Source organism: Phyllobates terribilis, unplaced genomic scaffold, assembly GCF_046119375.1.
Source record: "Phyllobates terribilis strain yellow unplaced genomic scaffold, ASM4611937v1 Scaffold_5__5_contigs__length_657084704, whole genome shotgun sequence".
In the NCBI taxonomy this organism is placed as follows: Eukaryota; Metazoa; Chordata; class Amphibia; order Anura; family Dendrobatidae; genus Phyllobates; species Phyllobates terribilis.
In genome coordinates, this window is record NW_027362765.1 from 298,650,434 (window position 1) to 298,674,646 (window position 24,213).

Here is a 24,213-nt window from a genome sequence, read left to right on the forward strand (position 1 = left end):
CATAAAAAACAGCAAAACTGATCAGAGAGGATTGTTATTGTGTAGTGTAGGTTTTATGCAACATGTGAACACGGCCTCAGCATTAAATTTTTCTTAAATTTTTTTATGGGTTTAATGGAGAAAAAAAAAAAAAAAAAGTCACGCCATTTACTGACCACCATAAATAGTCTGTTCACTGTATTGTGGGGGCTGTTACGATTACAGGAACACCAAATATGTCTGGTTAGTTGCTGATTTGTGATATTTATTCAAAAAAGTACATTAACCCCAATGACCAGACCAAATTTTTGAAATCTGATCAGTGTTGCTTCATGAGGTAATAACTCTAGAACGCTTCAACCCAGTGAGTCGGTGATTGTTTTTTTTGTGACACATTGATCTAAATTTACCACTATCATAAAGTACAATCTGTTTTACATTTATTTGCAGAAATTTTGTAAAAATCGCAATTTTCAAACTTTCAATTTTTAGATCCTTAAACCAGTTAGTCATCCTGCACAAAATAATTGAAAAATTATAAAAATGTGGGAAATGTTAAACATTTTATTTTGTTAGGATAAAAGGGTTAAAAGTTTAGCAGTAACTTATTCACATTTAAATGGACTCTGACGGGCCTATATATTTCTAACTCCCCAAAAGGGAGACAATTTTAAAAAATGCACCCATCAAATACTTCAAAACTCAGGAATTTTTTTTTTTTTTTTAAAACTTTCAGGTGCTACACAGGAATTATTGCAAAGTGGAATGATTTTTGCTGGGGGATAGTGAGCATTTTGAACCCACAGGTACGACAGAGAATTTGATAACATTGGATCATCCTATTGAAAATTTTTTAAAAAAATTGCCATGAAAATGTAAATTTAGCCCCAAATTTTTCAATTTTGCAAGCGGTAACACGAAAAAGTAGACCCCACAGTTTGTTACTCATTTTCTTCTGAGCATGGCAATAACTCACATGTAGTAAGAAGTTCTGTTTTCACACACGGCAGGGCTCGGAAGGGAAGAAGCGACATGGGATTTGGGCAGATGTACCGACTGGCTATAGACTATATTGGTGCCGGCAGAGCGAACGTGCGCTCTGTCGAGCATCAATTTCAAGCGTAGACGCCTACTGGAAGCGGCCACTCAAGATGTAGTAAACTGCACCTGGGTGTTCGCCTCCAGTAGGCATATATGCCCAAAAAACGACGCACGACAGAGCACATGTTCACTTTACTGTCACCATTATAGTCTACGGCCCCACCGGTGCATACTTCCAAATCTAGTTTTGCTTCGGGTTTGGACATAAGCTCTGACAGAGCCACTGAACGGGCCTGAACACTGTGTGGAAGCACCCTTCAACTGAAAATGTAACTTGCTGCTGTTTTACTTGATCACTACCAGGAACAAAAGGTATTATATTCTCCAATTTAGGAGAAGTCATCAGGTACTTGATTGTTATTAACCATTTGATAGTGGCATACATGCCAAGTCCTGTATTCTAATAAGGTGTTTGATATGCCACACTAAAAATGCAGTCAGTGAAGAATGAACTTTTATTCTGCAGTGTCCTCCCTTAAATCTTCTAATTGAGCCTCCCTGAGCGTGACAGAAACAGTGCATTTAACTCCCCATTATAGTAGGGCTATTATGGAAAGTGTCAATCCCACCCAGGGAAGCACGATTAGAGTATCTGAAGCAGAGGTAGCCCAAGGTAAAAGATACCCATCAGACTAGCATCTGCGACTCTGCAGAATAAAAGTTTACTCTTGAATGGTTACATTGTTAGTGTGGCACTTATTAGAATACAAGAATTGGAGTGTATACTGCTAGTGGGGGTCTAACTGGTTCTCCCCCCTGAAACATTTAATAAAAAAAAAAAAAAAAGCCTTCTGCTGAAATTAATTTTCTGATGTTAAATAAAATATGATTTTAGGGTACAACTTTCCCCCAGTTTTGAACACCAAAAATGCTCGTGCTTTTAGTGAGCGAGTGAATAAAATGTGCTTTTTGTGTAGAAGAATCCCACATTCTGACCATTAAAATGGCTTCTCCACAGTGTGAGGCCCTGGCTGTTCAAGATGTATATTCTGGGTGAAAGATTTTCCACTTTCCAAAAAAGAAAATGACTTCTTGCCTTTGTGAAGCTTCTGATGTTTACTAAAATGGGATTTCTTAGTAAAACATTTGCCACATTCTGAGCACAAAAAAGGCTTTTCCCCAGTGTGAATTCTCTTATGGTCAAAAAGGACAGATTTCCGAGTAAAATATTTTTTACATTCTGGACAAGAAAATGGCTTTTCCCCTGTGTGAGTTCTCTGATGGTTCAGAAGAACATTTTTCCGTGCAAAACATTTACCACAGTCTGAACATGAAAATGGCTTTTCTCCTGTGTGACTTCTTTGATGTTCAATAAGGACAGATTTAAGAATAAAACATTTCCCACATTCTGGACATGAAAATGGCTTCTCCCCTGTGTGAATTTTCTGATGTTCAACAAAATGCGCTTTCTGTGTAAAACATTTCCCACACTCTGAACACGAGAATGGCCTCTCTCCTGTATGAGTCCTAATATGCTTAATAAGATGTGATTTCTGGGTAAAAGATTTCCCACAATCTGTGCATGAAAAGGGCTTCTCACCTGTGTGAACCTTTTGATGTTCAACAAAATTAGATTTCTGTGTAAAACATTTTCCACATTCTGAGCATGCAAATGGCTTCTCTCCTGTGTGAGTTTTACGGTGTCGAAGAAGAACTGATTTAGAGCTGAAGAGTTTCCCACACTCTGAACATGAGAACGGCCTCTCCCCTGTGTGACTGCGCGCATGTACAACAAGATCTGATTTCTGGGTAAAACTTTTCCCACATTCTGAACATCGATATATTTTACCCTCTCTGTGACCCATAGCTTGTTTAGCAATCTGTGATTGCTCGGAGAATGTTTCTTTACAATAATAAGGGCTAGATAACAGATCACTATTATGAAGAATTGAGCACAGATTGGTGGTATGCAGGTGTCCAAAATAAATATCTTCTAATCCACAGCCTAGAGCTAGATCAAGAGGCTCTTCTGAGCTTTTGGTGCCGTCATCTGCGGGAAATAAAAACATTTTTCAAACTCAGATTACATTATTCATTTTGTAAAAACATATCTATGAAACTATAAGAGATTATCTTGCAGCAATGCATAGACTTAATCAAATAAAGTTGTATATAAAGCCACCCCCCATATACAAACTGAATTCATCCAAAGCTGCGAATATCAGCATGGTCAGCCAACAGTCTAATACAGTATGTATGGGAGGACGCCTGGTAGATGATGTCGGGGAAAAGAAGGATCTGGGTCTGTTGGATTTCCAATGGCTGTTTTTGTTTTCCAGGAGGTTAGCCACTGCCAAAAAAGTCTGGTAGTGGCCCTCTCAGAGGGCAGAAGAGCAAACGTTCCCGGGTGTGAGGAAGGAGTGGGAGATAGCTGCCGACCTAACAACAGTGTATAGGGACTTTAGTTTGAGTGACTTTTGGATCTAAACAAAACAATCTAGGTAACTGTCAAAATATCTACACTTAGGATTTCTCTAGGGAACATGAGCAAAGCATCCTACTCTGAACTTTAGTAGGTTAATGAATGTGTGCCATCTAGTTCGATCTATCATCTGTAAAATGTAACAATCCAGCATAACAAATTTAAAAAGGTTGTATAATACATACAAGAGAAAGATATGACAAATGATAAATCTGTAGCCAAGGAACACCACCCCCTTCCCTCTACCCCAAAATACATAAAGTATTTAATAAACCCCAAAAGGGATAAAAACAACAAGTACACTGACTTGCGGTCTTCCTCCCTCCATGAGAAGTCAACATGTACTATTAACGTACCACTTGTTCCTGTTCATCACCTATAACAAATCCAGTCAACTCTATAGAAACTATTCTCGATGCATCAATCTATAATTTCTTGAATTTTGCAATAGCACCTCATTCAGCATACACTCCTTTCTCCAGAGTTAGTCAGTTTATAGTATTAAATTGTCGTACAGTCGGACATTTCTCATCTACCAGAAGTGTGCTAATAGCTTCCTTTCCATATAAACATTCTTGCCACTGTAGTCTCTCCCGACGCTTCAGGTTCGAGGTTCTCCACATACCCCAGAATCTACTTCCGGGATGTGACGAAAACATTTAAAGAATAAAAATCATTAATTATTTCTGATACTTCCTTTGAAAACTTTTCTAGGAGTGGACAGATCTACAACATGTGGAGCAGCGCTGAAAATTGTGACTTGCATCTAGGATATATAGGGCCGAGTGGTGATTCCCTATCATAAAGGAATTGAGGTGTTCTGTACCTATTTCATAGGGTATATGGATGTGACAATCTATGTGCTTCACTCAGTAAAAGGCTGAAATCCTCTCTAAAATCTCACCATTGTCCTTCTTTAATGGGCTCCATGTCGGATTCCCATTTTTTCTTTACTTCGTACTGGATATTTTGATAAGAATACATCTAACATGACCGGTATTGCACGAGTAGGATTCTCACTGATTTGACTGTGCTGGAAATATGGTATTATACAACCCTAATTCCCAAATATATTGTAAAAGGTAAAGCAAATAATGCAATGATCTGGAAATCTCTTATAGCCATATTATATTCACAACAAAACATGGAAAAATGTTTAACTATTCAATTTCTGACATGTCTTCTATTTCATTTAAAAAACTGCATTAAGAACAGGCATGATTCCATCACACATCACTGCATAGGATCAGGAATATTTCCAGAAATCGCCGTCTGTGAACACCGTTCACTGTGCAATCATTGAAATAAGAAGCCATATATCACTGCAATCCAGAAACTCTGCTGTCTTCTTTGGGCTAAAGCTCATTAAAATGGACTAAGGTAAAATGGAATACTGTTCTGTGGTCAGATGAATCAAAATGTGAAATTCTTTATGGAAACCATGGACAATGCCATCTAGCTCATCAGCACAGTTCAAAATCCTGCATCTTTGATGGTATGGGGTCGCATTAGTGTATAGTACAGTATAACACTCCAGTGTTCCGCATGGCTATGACCCAGAGATGCTTTGAAGCCATTCACAAATTTTTGCATTACAGGGATAATGCACAATGTCCACCGTTATATGACCCAAACTTTGACCAACTTTTCAAAGTTCGGCCGGTCATTGATCTCTTCAAGAAATTTGCTGAGGTTTACATTTTACAAAAGGACATCTGTGTGGATGAGTCCCCAATACATTTCAAGGGGAGGCTCAAATTCCGGTAAGAGGGCCAGGTATGGAATTAAGCTCTACAAACTGTGCGAGATTACCTCAGGTTACACCCACAGATTTAGGGTTTATGAAGGGAGGGACCAGGGTCGTGGAGTCGGAATAAAATGGACTGACTCCGACAAAATATAATAAATTGGGTACAGTAGTTCAATGCAGTTTGTGGGGAATATTTTTTTCATAAGAATTTCGGAAAGTTATGAAATGTCCTATAAATGTCTGTCCTATTCCTGATCTAAGGGTCTAGACTTTTAGCGGAGATGAATTTGTGCTACAGTAAATTTATCACTTAAACATGAGCCATGTATGAGGGAGTCGTGGAGTCGGGAGTCATGGAAATTGAGGAGGTTTGGTTTACGGACTCCACAGCCCTGGGAGGGACACCTGGATTCAACCCCCATAATGCCCCCACCCTGTCCTGGGAGCGAGAGAGAAAATTGTGTGGGATTTGGTACACCCACTGCTGGATCAAGGTTATCATCTCTACGTAGAGAACTTTTATACCAGCATCCCACTCTTCAAATCCCTCTCTGCACAAGCTACCGCAGCATGTGGTACTGTCCGCAAAAATCAGAGTAGACTCCCTAAGACGCTAATTGGGCAACTGCTCAGATAGGGTGACAGCAGAGCTCGATTTAGCGACAACATGCTGGTGGTCGAGTGCAAGAGGGATGTCCTTTTCTTGACCACCATACATGGTGATAGCAGCACCCCCACCGCTGTACGAGGTTCCTCTACACAGGTCCACAAACCAAACTGTGTACCGGGGTACAGCAAGAACATGGGGTTGGGGGGTGTTGATCTCTTTGATATAGTCCTCCTGCCGTACAGTGCCATGGGAAAAAAAGTCAAGGTGTGGTACAAGAAACTGGCCGTGCACACTGTACAGATGGCAATTTATAACGCTTACGTGCTATCACGATGTGCAGGCCAGGCCAGCATATTCCTTCAATTTCAGGAGGTAGTGATCAAGGTCATAATATTCGGCAGTGAGGAAGGAGCGGGCCCCAGTACTTCTGGAAGTGAAGGTGCCCGAATCATACCAGGGCAACATTTTCCTGGTGAGGTCACTCAAATTGGAAAGAGAGGAAGGTCACAAAAAAATGCAAAGTGTATTACAGAGGGAGGATACAAAAGGACGCCATTTATCAGTGTGACACCTGCCCCGACAAACCTGGTCTGTGTATGAAAGACTGTTTCAGAGTCTACCATTTATCCATGGATTACTAAATTTATTATTATTTTACTGTAATATATTGCACGACTTGAGGTACTCAACACTACTCACATTTGCTGACTTGAGGTACTCTATACTACTCACATATGCCACCACATTATAAAACTCACATACCAAAAAAAACACTAAATCAATTCCATTATAGGGTCACTTTGTGGGGGTGGGGGATGTTTATACTGTTTTGGCAGATCAAGGGCTCTGCAAATGCAACCACAAACAATTCCACCAACGTATGCGCTCCAAAACGTCACTCCTTCCTTTTGGAGCTCGGCAGTGTGCCCAAACAGGAGTTTCCACTGTTTAGGCACATCAGCAGTTAAATGGTGATCCTTCCCTACCGAGCCCTGCTGTGCGCCCAAACAGTAGTTTTCTACTGCATATGGGGGTATTAGTGTACTTAGGAGAAATTGCACAACAAATTTGTAAAGTAGACATGTGGGAAATGTTATTTATTAACTATTTTGTGTGAGAACTCTGGTTTAAGGGCGTAAAAATTGAACCTTTGAAAACTGCTAAATTATTCGATATTTTCACAAATAAACACAAAGTATTGTCCTAAATTTACCACTAACAAAGTACAATGCGTCACTGTGATGAAAGCCGGCCGGTGGGTGCAGCTCTCTGGCGCCCCCTTACCTCTCAGGTCAGTCAAGGTACTGCACCTAGAGAAAGTAGTGCCAGGTAGCTGCAACCAGCGTAGGGAACACGGTAGTGTGTTATCCCTTCAACGTCACTACACAGCACAACTCGCTAGCGCCCTCTTAGCCTCAGGTCAGTCAAGGAACTGCACCTAGGATAAGCGGTCGCCAGAGAGACTGTCCTGTAACCTACTGGGTATCGGGGCCCTCTGTAGTGAGGGCGGTATATATATCTTCCTTGGCCGCGCCAGGAATATATATATCTGAACCTCCGACCGTCACTACCAGCCTTCCCCAATCCCCAGTTGGTATGCTGCCACCAGTCCCTATTTTAGATATACGCCCAGTCCGTGAATGGGCCTATATCGGGTCAGGAACCAACCCTGGGTAGCGTTTTGGCTTGAGCCGAGCTCACACGGACGTGCGTTCGTTATGCAGAATAAAAGGCAGGCCCACAATTACTTGAGGTAATTGATTATAATAATACACTAGATACACGATATACAACTAAATATACACAGGTATAAGGTCAGGCTAAACTATACAACAATGGAATACAACACACAGAATCACCACAGCATATCAGTTACCGGTTTCTTGATTTTCTTGTGACGCAGGGAGAGGATTCTGCGGTCGCAGGCACGGTTCTTTGTTACAGGCTGAGGCCTACCACCGCATGGTCAAACTGCTCCTCCCCTTGGTGGCCTCAGCTGGTGCTCAGATGTTCAGCACACCACTCTTGGGTCAAAAACTGACTTGTCTCTTGTCTGTCCTGCTATCTTACCTGCCCCGTCCCGCCCACTGCTGGTGAGGTCAGCTGGCTCAGTCTCCACCCTCAGGTCTAACTTCGATCAGAAGCCCAAATTCTATGGAACCCAATAACTTCTTCTGGGATGGTCTCATGATACCCCCAGGGGTTCCCATGGATTCGGGCCGCCGTAACCGACCTTTTGATATCAATTATGATACCATACGGTCCTCAGGAATGGCTCCGCGCTATATCTTGGCTTCCAGAGCACGTACAAACGTCTACCGCGGAGGCTTGTGTGCGCAATGGCTCCGGGACGCCGTGATATTTTTTTATTGGCCCATCCCACGCAACATGCGTGTACTATTCATGTTTCTATATCTTATGCCTCCATGCTTGTGACAGACAAAGAAACTAGTCCTATGGGACAAATGGTCAGGTACAGATAGACGAAGCACCCCCCCCTGCTGGCTGTGTTTCCTCTCGAAGTCTTTGAAGCTCCTAGCATTCAAGTGTTAAGTAGGCTTCTTATCTTACAGGAGCCTGGATGGGGGGAAACTATCTAGTTGACGTTTTAACAGAAGGTCCCAAGGGTGGGGGCTGCTGAAGTGTGGCCATCCCTGGATATGATTTATCATTACCAAGATGGCGGCTACAGGTTCATCACAGTCACCAAAAAAAAAAAAAAACTCTCTGGGATCCCTTGAAGCGTTCCTGAGTTATTACCACATAAACTGACATTGGTCAGAATTGTAAAATCAAGCCAGGTCAGGAAGGTGAAAACAGGCTGGGTGATGAAGGGGTAAAAAAAAAATAAAAAAGTGAATGGTGCATTTACTAAATAAATATGGTACATATGAATAAGACAGCTGCAATTCCAAGGTAAAAATTAAGCGATGCCATGCGGGCAACAGCTAGCTGTCGCACCATATTGAGAAAATGCACAGTGCTACTAAAAAAAACCTGTGTGTAGCCCGAGATTTCAAAAAATGATTCTAAGACCGCAACCATTACTGCAGCTCACTAGTGCCCATCAATGTGAAAAATTTACTTAATTTGCTTCTTTTTAGTCATTGACAATCTGAAAACATAATGAACCACAAAACTAAAATATAGAACCACATATAAAATGGTTTCCAGAAGTCCTCAGCATTGCAAACATGAGGCGCACATCTATCGAGGTTATATTTCTACAATTAGAAACTCCATTCATTTAAATCAGGGTCATTTAAGTAGAATTTATTACGTTACTACAGAAGGGAGAAAACATTAGGACATTTCTCAGTTTGTGATCAGAAAATACTGCACTCAAAGTAACCAATGACCTTCTGACAGCAAAACGTAATGGAGACCACTCTCTGCTCATTCTTCTTGACCTCTGTGCAGCCTTTGACACCGTTGACCACCACCTCCTACTCTCTACGCTCCACTCAATCGGCATAAAGGACACTGCTCTCTGCTGGTTCTCCTCCTACCTATCTGACCGCTCTTTCAGTGTATCGTTCGCTGGCTCCACTTCTTCCTCTCACTATTGGGGTTCCTCAGGGTTCAGTCCTTAGCCCTCTTCTCTTCTCTCTCTACACAGCCCCAATTGGACAGACCATCAGCAAATTTGGTTTTCAGTACCATCTCTATGCTGATGACACACAACTATACACCTCATCCCCTGACCTTACCCCCGCTGTACAGTACTGTACTGTACAGTTTCTAACATCACGTCCGCTCTCTACCTGAAACTCAACCTTTCCAAAAACTGAACTTCTTCTGCTCCCGCCGTCTACTCACCTCTCGAAATCTGACATCTCTCTCTATGTGTGGCACCACAATAATGCCGAGCCAGCAGGCGCGTTGTCGGGGCGTTGTTTGACACCAATCTCTCCTTCACCTTCCACATACAATCTCTTGCCCGCTCTTGTCGCTTGCACCTGAAGAACATCTCTAGAATCCGCCCCTTTCTCACCTTGGAAACAAAAACCCTCACTGTTGCCCTGATCCACTCCCACCTTGACTACTGTAACTCTCTATTAATTGGCCTCCCCCTCACTCGACTTTCCCCCCTCCAATCCATCCTTAATGCTGCAGCCAGGGTCATCTATTTGGCTAACCGTTACTCAGACTCCTCCGCTCTGTGCCAGTCATTGCACTGGCTGCCCATGAATTATAGGATCCAATTTAAATTGCTTGTTCTCACCCACAAAGCTCTCCACAGTGTGGCACCCCCCTACATCTCTTCCCTCATTTCTGTTTATAGGCCTACCCGTTCTCTACGCTCCGCAAGCGACTTTCGACTAACATCCACACTAATCCGTACCTCCCACTCCCGGCTTCAAGACTTCTCCCGAGCTGCACCTATTCTTTGGAATGCTCTACCCCAAGAAATTAGGATGAACCACAATTTACACAGTTTTAGGCGCTCCCTAAAAACACACCTGTTTAGGGCAGCCTATCACCTTCCCTAATAGAAGTCCTTTTATCTTCTTATAGCCCATCCCTTAGTTCTCCACACAACTCTCCGCCGAACCAAAAAGCACCACAAATACTGGCTGGTGATGAGCTTATGCAGCCTTTATCTATCCCTCATCCCCTCAAGATGGTTGGACCATCCTTGTAAATAAGCCATTGTACTTTGTGTGACCCCCACCTCATTGTAAATTGTAAGCTCTTACGAGCAGGGTCGCCATTATTTTTGCTGTAATTATTGTATTATCTTTAGCTATGTTACTTATGACTGTTGTATGAACGTCTGAATTGTTAAGCGCTGCGGAATATGTTGGCGCTATATAAATAAAGGTTATTATTATTACTGTATATACCAAAGAGGATCACAACATTATCTATAGAGCCTATCTTCTGATCTCCAAAATGACCTATAAAAACACACGTAGCAGCCACAATGAGGCACCAGATTAGGCTGTGTAGTCAAGCACAGGAAGATGGGAGTGAGCAGAGCATGCAGCCATGGAGACAGGGGCTTGTGAAGTACTTAAGAGCTCTGGGAGTGTCCAAGCACCAAGTCTCACATATTATTTAAAACAGTAATTTTGTTCACAGTCATCCCCAATACAGCAATAAAGTTCCAATTTACCTTTACCTGTGTAATCGTTGAGGCAATCACCAGAAGATATATGCTATGAAAGCCTAATAGGCGTGGGTTCAAAGGTGGTACCAGATTTTCTCTAGAACAGTGCTTCCCTAACCCTAGTCCTGTCAGATAAAGTGGTCACTGGCTCCATTCACTTGTATGGGAGTGTGGAAAAACATGCTTGCTTAACTGGAAACCGATGAAAACACTTGTTCAGCCAACTCCCATAGGAGTGGAATATAGTGGAATATAGAGGGCGTGCGGATGAAGGGTCACCTCACCATTCATGCTCTGTCTGGATGTGGTGGCCAGCAGCCATCTCACTAGGTCGCAATGGGGTCAGTGGACACTCATTTTAGAGATAGGTGTGGGTTCCAGAAGTCGGACCTGCATCTATCTAATATTTGCCCAGCAAAACTTTTATCATTCTATGCAAGGAAAAAAAATGACTCATGCATTTAGGGATAAACTCACCAGGGATGACAACTACAGATATTCCCTCCTCTTGGCACTTTTGTTCAACCATCACACAAGTTTCTCCATCCCCCATTGTGGCCTCAACTGTAACTTCAGTGTAATCTGGAACCTAATTTAATAGGTGAAGCAAAAGGTATACACATAAAAATAGAAAAAAAAGAAAAAACTAAAAAGTGGTTGCATAAATATACAAAACCTCTGTTGAAGTACCCTTTGAATTTACAACACCAGTCTTTTTGGGTTGGAGTCTCAATGCATAGCACATATTCTTAAATTGGCAATCTTTCACTGCTCTTCTTTGCAGAAGAGCTCCAAATCTGTCAAACTGCATGGGCATCTTCTGTGTACAGCACCCACAGATTTTCTATTGGATTCAGGTCTGGGCCAGTCCAATTTGATCTTCTGGTGAGGCCATTCTTTTATTGATTTGAAAGTATGCAAAGGTTCATTGTATGAAATTCCTCTTCATCTTCAGCTTTTTACCAGAAGGTTCTGTTGTAAAATTGACTTACTTATACTTGGACCTACTCCTAATTCCTACCACCTTAACTAAGGCCCCAGTTACAGCTGCTGAAAAAAATTGCCAAAAAGTAAAATGCTACCTCCACCATGCTTCACGGTAGGTATCTGGTGTTCTTTTGGTGAAGCTCAGTGTTGCTGGACTAGGACTACATTGCACACAGACTAGCGAGTGAAGATTTCAGTGTGGAGGCAGCAAAAAGACAGGGGAACATAAGAATAACCCATTTTATTACATTAGCACAACCCAAATAAGACAAAATTAAATATATACAGTGCAGACCAAAAGTTTGGACACACTTTCTCATTTAAAGATTTTTCTGTATTTTCATGACTTTGAAAATTGTACATTCACACTGAAGGCATCAAAACTGTGAATTAAGACATGTGGAATTATATACTTTACAAAAAAGTGTGAAACAACTGAAAATATCTCTTATATTCTAGGTTCTTCAAAGTAGCCACCTTTTGCTTTGATGACTGCTTTGCACACTCTTGGCATTCTCTTGATGAGCTTCAAGAGGTAGTCACCGGAAATGGTTTTCACTTCACAGGTGTGCCCTGTCAGGTTTAATAAGTGGGATTTCTGGCCTTATAAATGGGGTTGGGACCATCAGTTGTATTGTGCAGAAGTCAGGTGGATACACAGCTGATAGTCCTACTGAATAGACTTTTGGCTGCTTTTTTCTTGCCATAATACAAATTCTAAGTAAAGAAAAGCGAGTAGCCATCATTACTTTAAGAAATGAAGGTCAGTCAGTCCAAAAAATTGGGCAAACTTTGAAAGTGTCCCCAAGTGCAGTTGCAAAAACCATCAAGAACTACAGAGAAACTGGCTCACATGAGGCCCGCCACAGGAAAGGAAGACCAAGAGTCACCTCTGCTTCTGAGGATAAGTTTATCCAAGTCACCAGCCTCAGAAATCGCAGGTTAACAGCAGCTCAGATTAGAGACCAGGTCAATGCCACACAGAGTTCTAGCAGCAGACACATCTCTACAACAACTGTTAAGAGGAGACTTTGTGCAGCAGGCCTTCATGGTAAAATAGCTGCTAGGAAACCACTGCTAAGGCCAGGCAACAAGCAGAAGAGACTTGTTTGGGCTAAAGAACACAAGGAATGGACATTAGACCAGTGGAAATCTGCGCTTTGGTCTGATGAGTTCAAATTTGAGATCTTTGGTTCCAACCACCGTGTCTTTGTGCGACGCAGAAAAGGTGAACGGATGGACTCTACATGCCTGGTTCCCACCGTGAAGCATGGAGGAGGAGGTGTGATGGTGTGGGGGTGCTTTGCTGGTGACACTGTCGGGGATTTATTCAAAATTGAAGGCATACTGAACCAGCATGGCTACCACAGCATCTTGCAGCGGCATGCTATTCCATCCGGTTTGCGTTTAGTTGGACCATCATTTATTTTTCAACAGGACAATGACCCCAAACACACCTCCAGGCGGTGTAAGGGCTATTTGACCAAGAGGGTGAGTGATGGGGTGCTACGCCAGATGACCTGGCCTCCACAGTCACCAGACCTGAACCCACTCGAGATGGTTTGGGGTGAGCTGGACCGCAGAGTGAAGGCAAAAGGGCCAACAAGTGCTAAGCATCTCTGGGAACTACTTCAAGATTGTTGGAAGACCATTTCCGGTGATTACCTCTTGAAGCTCATCAAGAAAATGCCAAGAGTGTGCAAAGCAGTCATCAAAGCAAGAGGTGGCTACTTTGAAGTACCTAGAATATAAGACATATTTTCAGTTGTTTCACACTTTTTTGTTAAGTATATAATTCCACATGTGTTAATTCATAGTTTTCATGAATATGAAAATTGTACATTCACACAGAAGGCATGAAAATACAGAAAAATCTTTAAATGAGAAGGTGTGTCCAAACTTTTGGTCTGTACTGTAATAATAAATATATATATATATATATATATATATATATATATATATATATATATATATATATATATATATATATATATATATATATATATATATATATATATTTTATTAAAGGGTAATTCTTCCCCACCCCTACAAGAAAAAAAAAAAAACACTTGCTGATCATTGGGAGTCTGACAACTGGGACCCACAACATTCCTGAGATTGGGGCTCTGAAACCCAATAATGACCAATCCTGAATGAAGCGGAGATGTGTACCCTCAACCTTTGCTCCATTCATTGACTGTTGGAAAAAGGCAAGCATTGTACTTGGCTTTCTCCAGCAATCCCAATGACGATGAATGGAGTAGAGGCAGAGTATGAAAACCCCCACTCATGTCCATGCAGAATTTTTTCTTTAACAATTACCTTTTAAATCTAAGATATGTAATGATATGGCATTGAATGAATTGTAAAATGTCCACGTAGTTTTCTCCTTCGTACAAAAAAATGCAGTGCAACATCAGATGTATCTACCTTATGATCCTGTGCGAAACTGAGATTTTCCTCTATATAATCTTGGGTAGACATGGCAAAGGGAGACCTCATATTGGTTCCATCTGTAGGACACACAGTGACTGATGTATTTGTGATTATCAGATGACAGAGAGATCTGGGTAACCCTCCAAACCATAAAAAAAGCCTTATCTTACCTAGGAACGAGAGCAGCTGGTGATCTTCCATGATTAAATACTTGTAGAGGTCCTTGTGTTCTTCTACGTACTTCCACTCCTCCATGGAGAAATGGACAGTGACATCTTGGCATCTTATAAGAACCTGACACACAATGATAATGTAGCGCAAAATAAAAAAGGGCATGGTACCTGCAATAATCCACATTAATCACATCACATAAAATTATGTCATGCTGTCAAAGTAAGTGTATGGAACAGGTTCTGGAACTGAGCCTGCAACATAACAGTCAGATGCCAGCTGTGTTATACAGTCAGCATCTATCAGTAACACCAGGATGCTCAGACTACTGCTGTTAAAGTAAGGAAATTGTAATGTAAGGAATAGGGGCTTGCTGAAGTCCGCCACACTTGCCAGGTAGGTCCTCCTATGGAGCCCTGTCTGTAGCTGGGCTACATAGGAGCTCTGCAATACTGTATATTGCAGTAAATAGTATAAGCAAATAAGCGATTACAGCTTCAAGACCCTCAAGAGCTGAAACACTACAAAGGTTTTTTTTCTGTCGCTTCACTCACCACAAAATAATGCAATAAAAAGTGGTCAAAACTGCTTATGAATGCCAAAAAGGTATGAATGAAAACCTGAGCTCAGTACGCAAAAAACAAGGCCTCACTCAGCTCCAAAAAAAAAAGAGTTTGGGGGTCTCAGAAAACTAAAATAAAATATATACTGTATATTTATTAAAAAAATAAATAAATACCCTTATAAGTTTGGCATCACTGTACCTGCACTGACCTGAAGACTCATATTGTCAGCTCATTTTTACCACATAAATGCTGTACAAGCAAAATCCAAAACTTCAACTTGTCTCATAAAAATTAATCCCTCATATCACTATACATAAAGCTCAATAGGTTGTCTGCTAACCGGAATTGGTTGTCCTATGGCTGGCACAACACTGGTAGAAGTGTGTCAGCTGATGCACTTTGCAGACAGGAGATTGCTAAAGTCATCATAAGTCGGACCGTAAATCTTGTGAGGAAGATTGAGGACAAAGTGCTTCTGATGTCCATGGGCATAATGCAAATAAATAAATTATTGGTTTACGGATGAGAGTCTTCATCAAAACTGATAAAGGCAGTGATCTTGCACTGAATCAAGCAACTGATGAAGAATTCTGCCAATATGGATTTTGACCATAGTCATCAGTACTGTAGAACTATCGGTCCTGTATCTTCAGCAGAAGTATGACACAACCATACAGTCATCATCCAGACACATCAACTCTTGTGCTACTGCTTAATGTTCCAGTATTCCCTTCCCAGCAGCGCTCACCTCTCCAGTCAGCAGCTCAATGATCTTGCTGGTTAGGTCTAGGATCTTCTGATCATTGTTCTTCATAGATATAAAGGAGTCAAGTGGAGGCTCTATAATGTGGTCCTGGATTCGGCTCCATCCTTTACTATGACTAGATGTTTTCTTCACAACAATATAATCCTTCAAGAAAAGCTGAACATCACTATGCAGGGAATCGGACACCCTTCATATCAGTAAGTTAGGTGAGGTCTCTATGGTGAGACACCCCAAGGACATTGCCAGAGTCACAAATACATTCCAGGATTTAATTTTTGTTTCAACGCAAAGACTATGTCAGGTGACATTAACACAAGTTCACCCTTACCTCTCCAGTCAGTAGGTAGATAATCTCTAAGGTTATGTTGAATATTGTTTCAGTTATCTTTGTTCTGTCCTTGTCCATCCTCTGTGGATCAGTCACGAGAGTCATTGTCTTGTGGAGGAGACCATATGGAGACTATACTGTAGGAGTGTTACCTGTACAAAAGAGGAAGAATTATATATTTGATTTTAATTGTAATATACATGGGCAGCACGGTGGCTCAGTGGTTAGCACTGCTGCCTTACAGTGCTGGGGTCCTGGGTCCAAATCCTACCCGGGACAACATCTGCAAAGAGTTTGTAGGTTCTCCCCGTGTTTGCATGGGTTTCCTCCCACGCTCCTAAGACATACTGAGAGGGAATTTAGATTGGGAGCCCCGATGGGGACAGTGTCCATAATGTCTGAAGCGCTGTGGAATTAATGGCACTATATGAGTGAGTAAAATAAATAAAGGAAGTTTATATTTAGGAAACAATCACAGCCTTATCAATAGTGCCTATGAGAAAAGAAAATTATTTCTGGACAATCCTTTTAACCCCTTCACCCCGAAGCCTGTTTTCACCTTCCTCACCAGGCCAATTTTTACAATTCTGACCACTGTCACTTTATAAGGTAATAACTCTGGAACGCTTCAACGGATTCCCCTGATTCTGAGACATATTGTACTTCATGATAGTGGTGAAATTTATTTGATATGACTTAAGTTTATTTGTAAAAAAAAAAAAATGTAGCAAATTTCAAAATTTTAATCTTTATGCCCTTAAATCAGATACAGTATGTCACACAAAATAGTTAATAAATGACATTTCCCACATGTCTACTGTATTTGAATTTGAAAATTCCACCCCTCAAGGTGCTCAAAACCACATTCAAGAAGTTTATTAACCCTTCAGGTGCTTCACAGGAATTTTTGGAATGTGGAAGGAAAAAATAAACATTTAACTTTTTTTTTTTTTACAAAAATGTTACATTAGACCCATTTTTTTTTTTTTCACTTTCACAAGAGTAACAGGATAAAATGGACCCCAAAATTTGTTGTGCAGTTTCTCTTGAACATACCAATACCAAATATGTGGGGGAAAACCACTGTTTGGGCGCACGGCATGGTTCGGAAGGGAAGGAGCACCATTAGACTTTTTGAATGTAAAATTTGCTGGCATAATTAGCCGACACCATATTACGTTTGGAGAGCCGCTGATGTGCCTAAACAGTGAAAACCCCCCACAAGTGACACCATTTTGGAAACTAGACCCCTCAGGGAACTTATCTAGATGAGTGGTGAGCACTTTGAACCTCCAGGTGCTTTACAGAAGTTTATAACGTTGAGCCGTGAAAATAAAGAAATCACCCTTTTCCGCAAAAATGTTTTTTTTCAGCCCCAAATTTTGCATTTCACTAGGTTAACAGGAAAAATTGCACCATACAATTTGTTGTGCAATTTCTCCTCAGTACGCAGATACCCAATATGTGGAGGAAGACTACTCTTTGCGCGCACAGAAGGGCTTGGAACTAAAGGAGCGCCATTTTACTTTTTGAATGTAAAATTTGCTGGAATAATTAGCAGACACAAAGTCGCGTTTGGGGAGCCCCTGATGTGCCAAAACAGTGGAAACCCCCCAAAAGTGACTCCATATTGGAAACTAGACCTCTCAGAGAACTTATCTTGATGTGTGGTGAGCACCTTGAACCCCGAGGTGCTTCACAGAAGTTTAGAACATTGAGCCGTAAAAATAACATTTTCACATTTTTGCAACAAAAATGTTTTTCAGCCTCCAATTTTGCATTTTCATAAGGATAACAGGAGAAATTGCACCATGCAGTTTGTTGTGCAATTCCTCCTCAGCACACCAATACCCCATATGTGGGGAAAAAAAAACATTGTTTGGGCGCTCGGAAGGGAAGGCGCGCCATTTGACTTTTTGAATGTAAAATTTGCTTGACTTCGATCGCAGCATTGAGGGGGTTACTGTGCAGGGAGCGGTGCAGGACCGCTCCCTGCACATTGTCACAGCTGACACCAGGCGGTGATCGTCCCCCACCGCTTGTGTGCAGACGTGATCGCCATATGACCTAATAGTACGTCATTGGTCCAATCGGCCCAGGTCACCATGACGTACTATTAGGTCAAAAGTCAGAAAGGAGTTAAAGGGAACCTGTCGCCAGATACGGCCACCACCTTTCAGTCCTGATATACAGTATTCTATAATGCTATATATAAGTCCCCAACCCGACCTGCAAGATATGAAAAATAGCTTTTATTATACTCACCTGGGGGGTGGTCGGGTCCGATGGGTATTGCTCATCCTGGTCCAAAGTCTCCCTTCTTGTGATGCGTCCTCCTTGTTTCGTGTGGACGATGCGTCTAAGTCATCCTCACAGGGTCCCCGAAAACTCGCTCCTGCGCAGGCATACTTCTCTGCGTATAGTATAATAAAAGCTCTTTTTCTTCTCTCGCAGGACAGATCGGGGCCTTATATACAGCATTATAGAATGCGGTCTATCAGGTCTGAAAGGTGGTGGCAATACCTCATATCGGCCAAACCTGGTGACAGGTTTGCTTTAAACCAGTCATGCTGTACAAAATATAAACAACATTTCCAATATCTCTACTTCACATCAGCAACTTTTTTAAACTATTGTTTTTCATTAAGTAGTTAGAAGGGTTAAAAGTTGATCAGCAATTTCTACTTTTTCCAAAAAAACTTACAAAAGTTTTTTTTTGGTTCCATATTACATTTTATTTGACTTTGGAAGGCCTATATGACAGGAATTACACAAAAGTGACACCTTGTAAAAAACTAAACACCTTAAAATACTCAAAACCACATTCAAGAAGTTCACCTTTAATTATTTTGTTCAGCATGACTGGTTTAACCCCTTTAAAGCCCAAGACGTACTAATACGTATCTGCGCCCTGCGACTTAAGAGTCTGATACGTATTAGTATGTCTTTGCGATCGCGCCCGCACACAGGCTGTGCGAGCATGATCGCCGCCGGGTGTCAGCTGATGGTCAAAGCTGTCCCGCACCGCTCTCGGTACATTAACCCCCGCAATGCTGCGATGGAAGTCGATCGCAGCATTGTGGGGGCAAGGGGAGGGGATTGGGATACTCACCTCTCCTGCCGGCGTCCAGCGATGTCTGCCACGGTTTCCTGGACGTTGCCATGACGACCCGATGTCGTCATGACAACATCCGGGTCACCAGACAGCAGAAAGATATTTTGGTCATGCGCAGTGCATGACCAAAAGTATCTTCTGCATCTGCAGCGCTGACAGCCTGCATAGCACAGGGATGGCGCTCCATCCCTATGCTATACAGACGATCAGAAAAAAAAAAGTGAAAGTCCCGTAGTGGGACAAAGAATAAAAGTAAAAGTGAAAAAAAAATAATAATCCACCAAAAACAAAAATATAATGAACCCATCAATAAATATTATTATGATGAAAAAAAAAAAAAAAAAAAAAAAACAACACACAATAAATGTACACATATTTGGTATCGCCGCGTCCGGAACAACCCAACCTATAAAACTGTCCCACTAGTTAGCCCCTTCAGTGAAAACGGTAAAAAAAAAAAAAAAACAAAAAAAAAAAAAAACAAAGCAAAAAGCGGAATAACACGGGATCAAAAAGACGAATATAAATAAAAATGGTACCGCTGAAAATGTTGTTGTTATCTTGTCCCGCAAAAAAAGAAGCCACCATACAGCTCAATCAGCCGAAAAATAAAAAAGTTATAGTTCTCAGAATAAGGCGATGCAAAAAAATAATTTTTCCTATAAAATAGCTTTTATTGTGTAAAAGTGCCAAAACATAGAAAAACTATATAAATGTGGTACCGCTGTAAACGTACTGACCCGAAGAATAAAGCTGCCTTATCCATTTTACTACACGCGGAACAGCATAAAAAATTTTTTTTAAAAAATCCTGAATTGTTGGTTTTTGTTTATTCTGCCTCCCAAAAATCAGAATAGAAAGCGATCAAAAAATGTCACATGCCTGAAAATGGCATCAATAAAAACGTCAACTCATCCCGCAAAAAAAAAAGCTGTCCAAAATATGGAAAAATTATAGCTCTCAAAATATGGCGATGCAAAAACTAGATTTTACAAAAAAATGCGTCTTTTAGTGTGTGACAGCTGTCAGTCATAAAAACCCCATATGATTCTGGTATCACTGTAATCACACCGACCCGAAGCATAAAGTTGTCTAATCAGTTATACCGAACGAGGAACGGCGTGAAAAATAAACTCTGTGGTTAGGGTTGGTTTTTTTTTTCAAAAGTTAAAAAAAAAAAAAAAATGACGATATGGCGACTAGTGTTGAGAGCAAGTGCTCGCTACTTGAGTTTGCATCGGGTGCTCGGGTATGCACTGAGTATTGCGGGTTCTTGAGTGACATGCTCGAGTCTCCGCCCCATACGCTTTGCGGCCAAAAATATCTTGTGGGGATTGCCTATCATGCACGAGCGATCCCCGCATGTTTTTTTTTTGGGTGTCTAATAACCGTGAAACATGTGGGCGGGGACTCAAGCATGTCACTCGAGCACCAGCGATACATGGTGCATACCTGAGTAACCGATGCAAACTCAAGTAGCGAGCACTTGCGCTCAACACTGATGACAACTTATTGAATATGATGACCTAATGTTATCAAATTCTGTGTCGTACCTCTGGGTTCAAAATGTTCACTATACCCCTTGATAAGTTCCTTGAGGGGTGTAGTTTCCAAAATGGGGTCACTTCCACTATTTAGGCACATCAGGGGCTCTCCAAATGCGACATGACGTCCGCTCTCGATTCCAGACAATTTTGCGTTCAAAAAGTCTCTGACATCAGCGGTCAGGTGATGGTCACGTGACCATCAGCTGACTAAATGACGTCACCGCAGGTCCTGCAAGTACACCGCGGGACGCCGAGGAGAGAGGATGCGGCCGGGAGGAGACCAGAGAGGTGAGTATACAGGGTTTTTTTTGCTTTTTTTTTTTTTACTATAGATGCAGCATTTAAAGCATCTAAGTTGGTCACACAATATAAATCCATGCCAGTTGCATGGATTTATATTGTGTGACCAACTTGTCAAGCACTTTTCCAAGTGATGCTCATAATCGCTTGAAAAAACGCATGTAAAAACGCTGAAAAAAAACGCATATAAATCTGCATGCGTTTTTTTTTTCCTGCCAGAGAGGCAAAAACACTCTGCATCAAATCTGCATCGTGGGCACTAACCCTCAGTGATGAGCCAGTATGCTTGGCACTGCTCGATCGAGCATCGCAGGTGCTGGAAAGCCATGTTTGAGTCCCCGCCCCGCATGTTTTGCGGCTATTAGTCAATAAACATGCAGGGATTGCCTGCCATACACTGTAATGCCGTAGCTACAGTGGCATTTAAACGTTTAAGCACCCCATGTCAAAATTACTGTTGTGAACAGTTAACCAAGTTGATGAAATGATGTCTAAAAAGGACTAAAAGTTAAAGATGACACATTTCCTATGTATTTTAGGCAAAAAAAAAAATTCATCTTTTACATTTTAAAAAATTACAAAAAGGAAAAGCGCAAAAAATTAAATTTTAAAAAATGCAAAAGTTTTGTCATCCTGCCTAGTTAGTACCTAGTAGTGCCTCCTTTTGAAAGTATCACAGCTTGTAAACGCTTTTTGTAGCCAGACAAGAGTCTTTAAATTCTTGTTTGAGGGATTTTCATACAATTTTTAATTTGTGAGATTCCTGGGTCGTCTTGCATGCACTGCAATTTTGAGGTCTAGCCATAAATTTTCAATGATGTTCAGATCAGGGGACTGTGAGGGCCATTGTAATATATTCATCTTGCGCCTTTTGAGGTAGTCTATTGTGGATTTTGAAGTGTGTTTAGGATCATTATCCATTTGTAGAAGCTATCCTCTTTTCAACTTTAGCTTTTTTACAGATGGTATTATGTTTGTATCAAAAATTGTTGAAATTTCATTGAATCCATTCTACTTTCGGACAGTATCTAGGGGTAATATTTCTCGTTGCGGAGAGTGACGCGTTAAGCACGTCAGGTGAGGAGACTTTTAAAGCCACAATGCTCCTTTGGGAAATATGCAAATTGTCTCTTCAGAGAGGAAGAGGACTTCACTCTCCGCAAGGAGAAATATTACCCCTATATACCAGTCTGACGCCTCTCATCCAGCTAAACCAGAACTCACACTTTGCACTGACGAGGGGTAGTACCCCGAAACACAGTGTCTGCAAATTGAGTTTCTGGTATTTGCTTTTATCCCAAGTCATGTGATAAGGCTCGTTAAAGGGTCACTATTGACTTTTAAGATTGCTACTTCCTATAGGTGGCACTAGAGTTCTAGTCCTCTTTCTATCTGAAGAGACAATTTGCATACAGCCCTCTACCAGTGAAATGTTCTCCATGCCATTGGCTGCAACACAACCCCAAGCACGATTGATCCACCCCATGCTTCATGGTTGACGAGATTTTGTTTTCCTGAAATTGTGCCCTTTTTTCTCCACACATACCTTGATCACTGTGGCCAAAGAGTTCTATTTTAACCTCATTGGTCCACAAGATTTGTTTCCAAAATGCATCAGGCTTGTTTAGATGTTCTTTTGAATACTTCTGACGCTGAATTTTATAGTGAGGATGCAGGAGAGGTTTTCTTCTGATGACTCTTCCATGAAGGCCATATTTGTGCACGTGTTTCTGAACAGTAGAACAACGTACCACAACTCCAGAGTCTGCTAAATCTTTCTGAAGGACTTTTGCAGTCAAGCAGGGGTTCTGATTTGCCTCTCTAGGAATCCTAAGAGCAGCTGTCACTGAAATTTTGCTTGGTCTTCCGGGCCTCATCTTGACATTGTTCCTGTTAACTGCCATTTCTTAATTACATTTCGAACAGAGGAAAGGGCAACTTGAAAACGCTTTGCTATCTCCTTATAGCCTTCTCCAGCTTTGCGAGCCTCCACCATTTTCAGAGTGCTAGGCAGATGCTTAGAAGAACCCATGGCTGCTGTTTTTGGCACAAGGATAAAGGAGGAAGGGTTTTTATAAAGCTAGGAAACTTCCATCACATGACCTTTCCTAATGATAATAGTGAACAAGCCATAACCTTAACAGGCTAATTAACCCTACAATGTGTATCGGGGGGGCCTTTTAGGCCCCGGTGCTTACTTTTTTGCTATTATCTGCAAAAGTTACTTTAGTTCGAATTTTGAAACTCTAGGTATTCCTCAAGTATGTCGTTGTTGGTAATATCCAGTTGTTCATATCATTTTTTTGATAGGCATTTTGGTGTAACAATGCTTTTTTGGGGAAAACCACATCTGTACAGAACAGGGGCCTTTTTGGCCCCTGCTATTTTTATTATGTACTCAGTAGTGTTTGTGTCTCAAGTCACTTTATTTGTAGTCAGGGTTGCATCATGTCATGTGAGGATGTCATGTGATTTTGGGAGGGAGTGATAAAGGCCATGACATCATCGCAGGTCCTTCTGAACACAGTAATGTGCTGTGCAGAGAGTACTGAGGACAGTATACACTGTGAGCTAATTGCTGAAGGACCTGTGATGATATGATGTTGCGAGGAAGTCTGACTCATTTTCAGTCTCTTTGCAAGCTTCTTATAGAAACAAAGGGTAGAGCTTGTGAGCCACAAAAATCCAGAAAATTGTACACCACCTAAAAGAAAGTATAAAAGGTAAGAGCTGCTGAGGGTGAGAGGAGTAAGGGGGCACTTTACCCTTACAGTGTGTCACACACAAGAGTGGACAACCCTGATTGTGTTCATTGTTTTTTCTTTTAGTTTGCCAACATCTAGTCAGCAATGGCACAGTCTTCCTCCAAGTGTCTGACTGACCAAGAGATTGAAGCAATTATGTTTCAAAGTGATGCTGAAAGTGAACTCTTTGTCCGAAGAGTACCTGCCACCAGCTAATCAAACATCCTCATCCAGTGATTCTTCTGATGAAGAAGTAGATCCAGTGGATCATGAAGAAG

The 24,213-nt window shown here is 41.4% G+C and overlaps 1 protein-coding gene across 1 annotated transcript in view; it reads right to left on the reverse strand.

Annotated features, from left to right (window-relative positions):
• Window positions 1–223: 223 nt before the first annotated feature.
• The window catches only part of LOC141273057 (uncharacterized), a 35,709-nt gene continuing 11,719 nt past the window's right edge, over window positions 224–24,213 (reverse strand). The window contains exons 2-7 of the mRNA XM_073684394.1: window positions 16,230–16,381; window positions 15,884–16,045; window positions 14,569–14,692; window positions 14,393–14,475; window positions 11,453–11,564; window positions 224–3,070 (exon numbers count right to left, since the gene is read on the reverse strand). Of these exons, the coding sequence (XP_073540495.1) occupies window positions 2,019–3,070; window positions 11,453–11,564; window positions 14,393–14,475; window positions 14,569–14,692; window positions 15,884–16,045; window positions 16,230–16,334 (1,638 nt within the window). The 5' untranslated portion in view covers window positions 16,335–16,381 and the 3' untranslated portion in view covers window positions 224–2,018. The remainder of the gene's footprint in view (window positions 3,071–11,452; window positions 11,565–14,392; window positions 14,476–14,568; window positions 14,693–15,883; window positions 16,046–16,229; window positions 16,382–24,213) is intronic.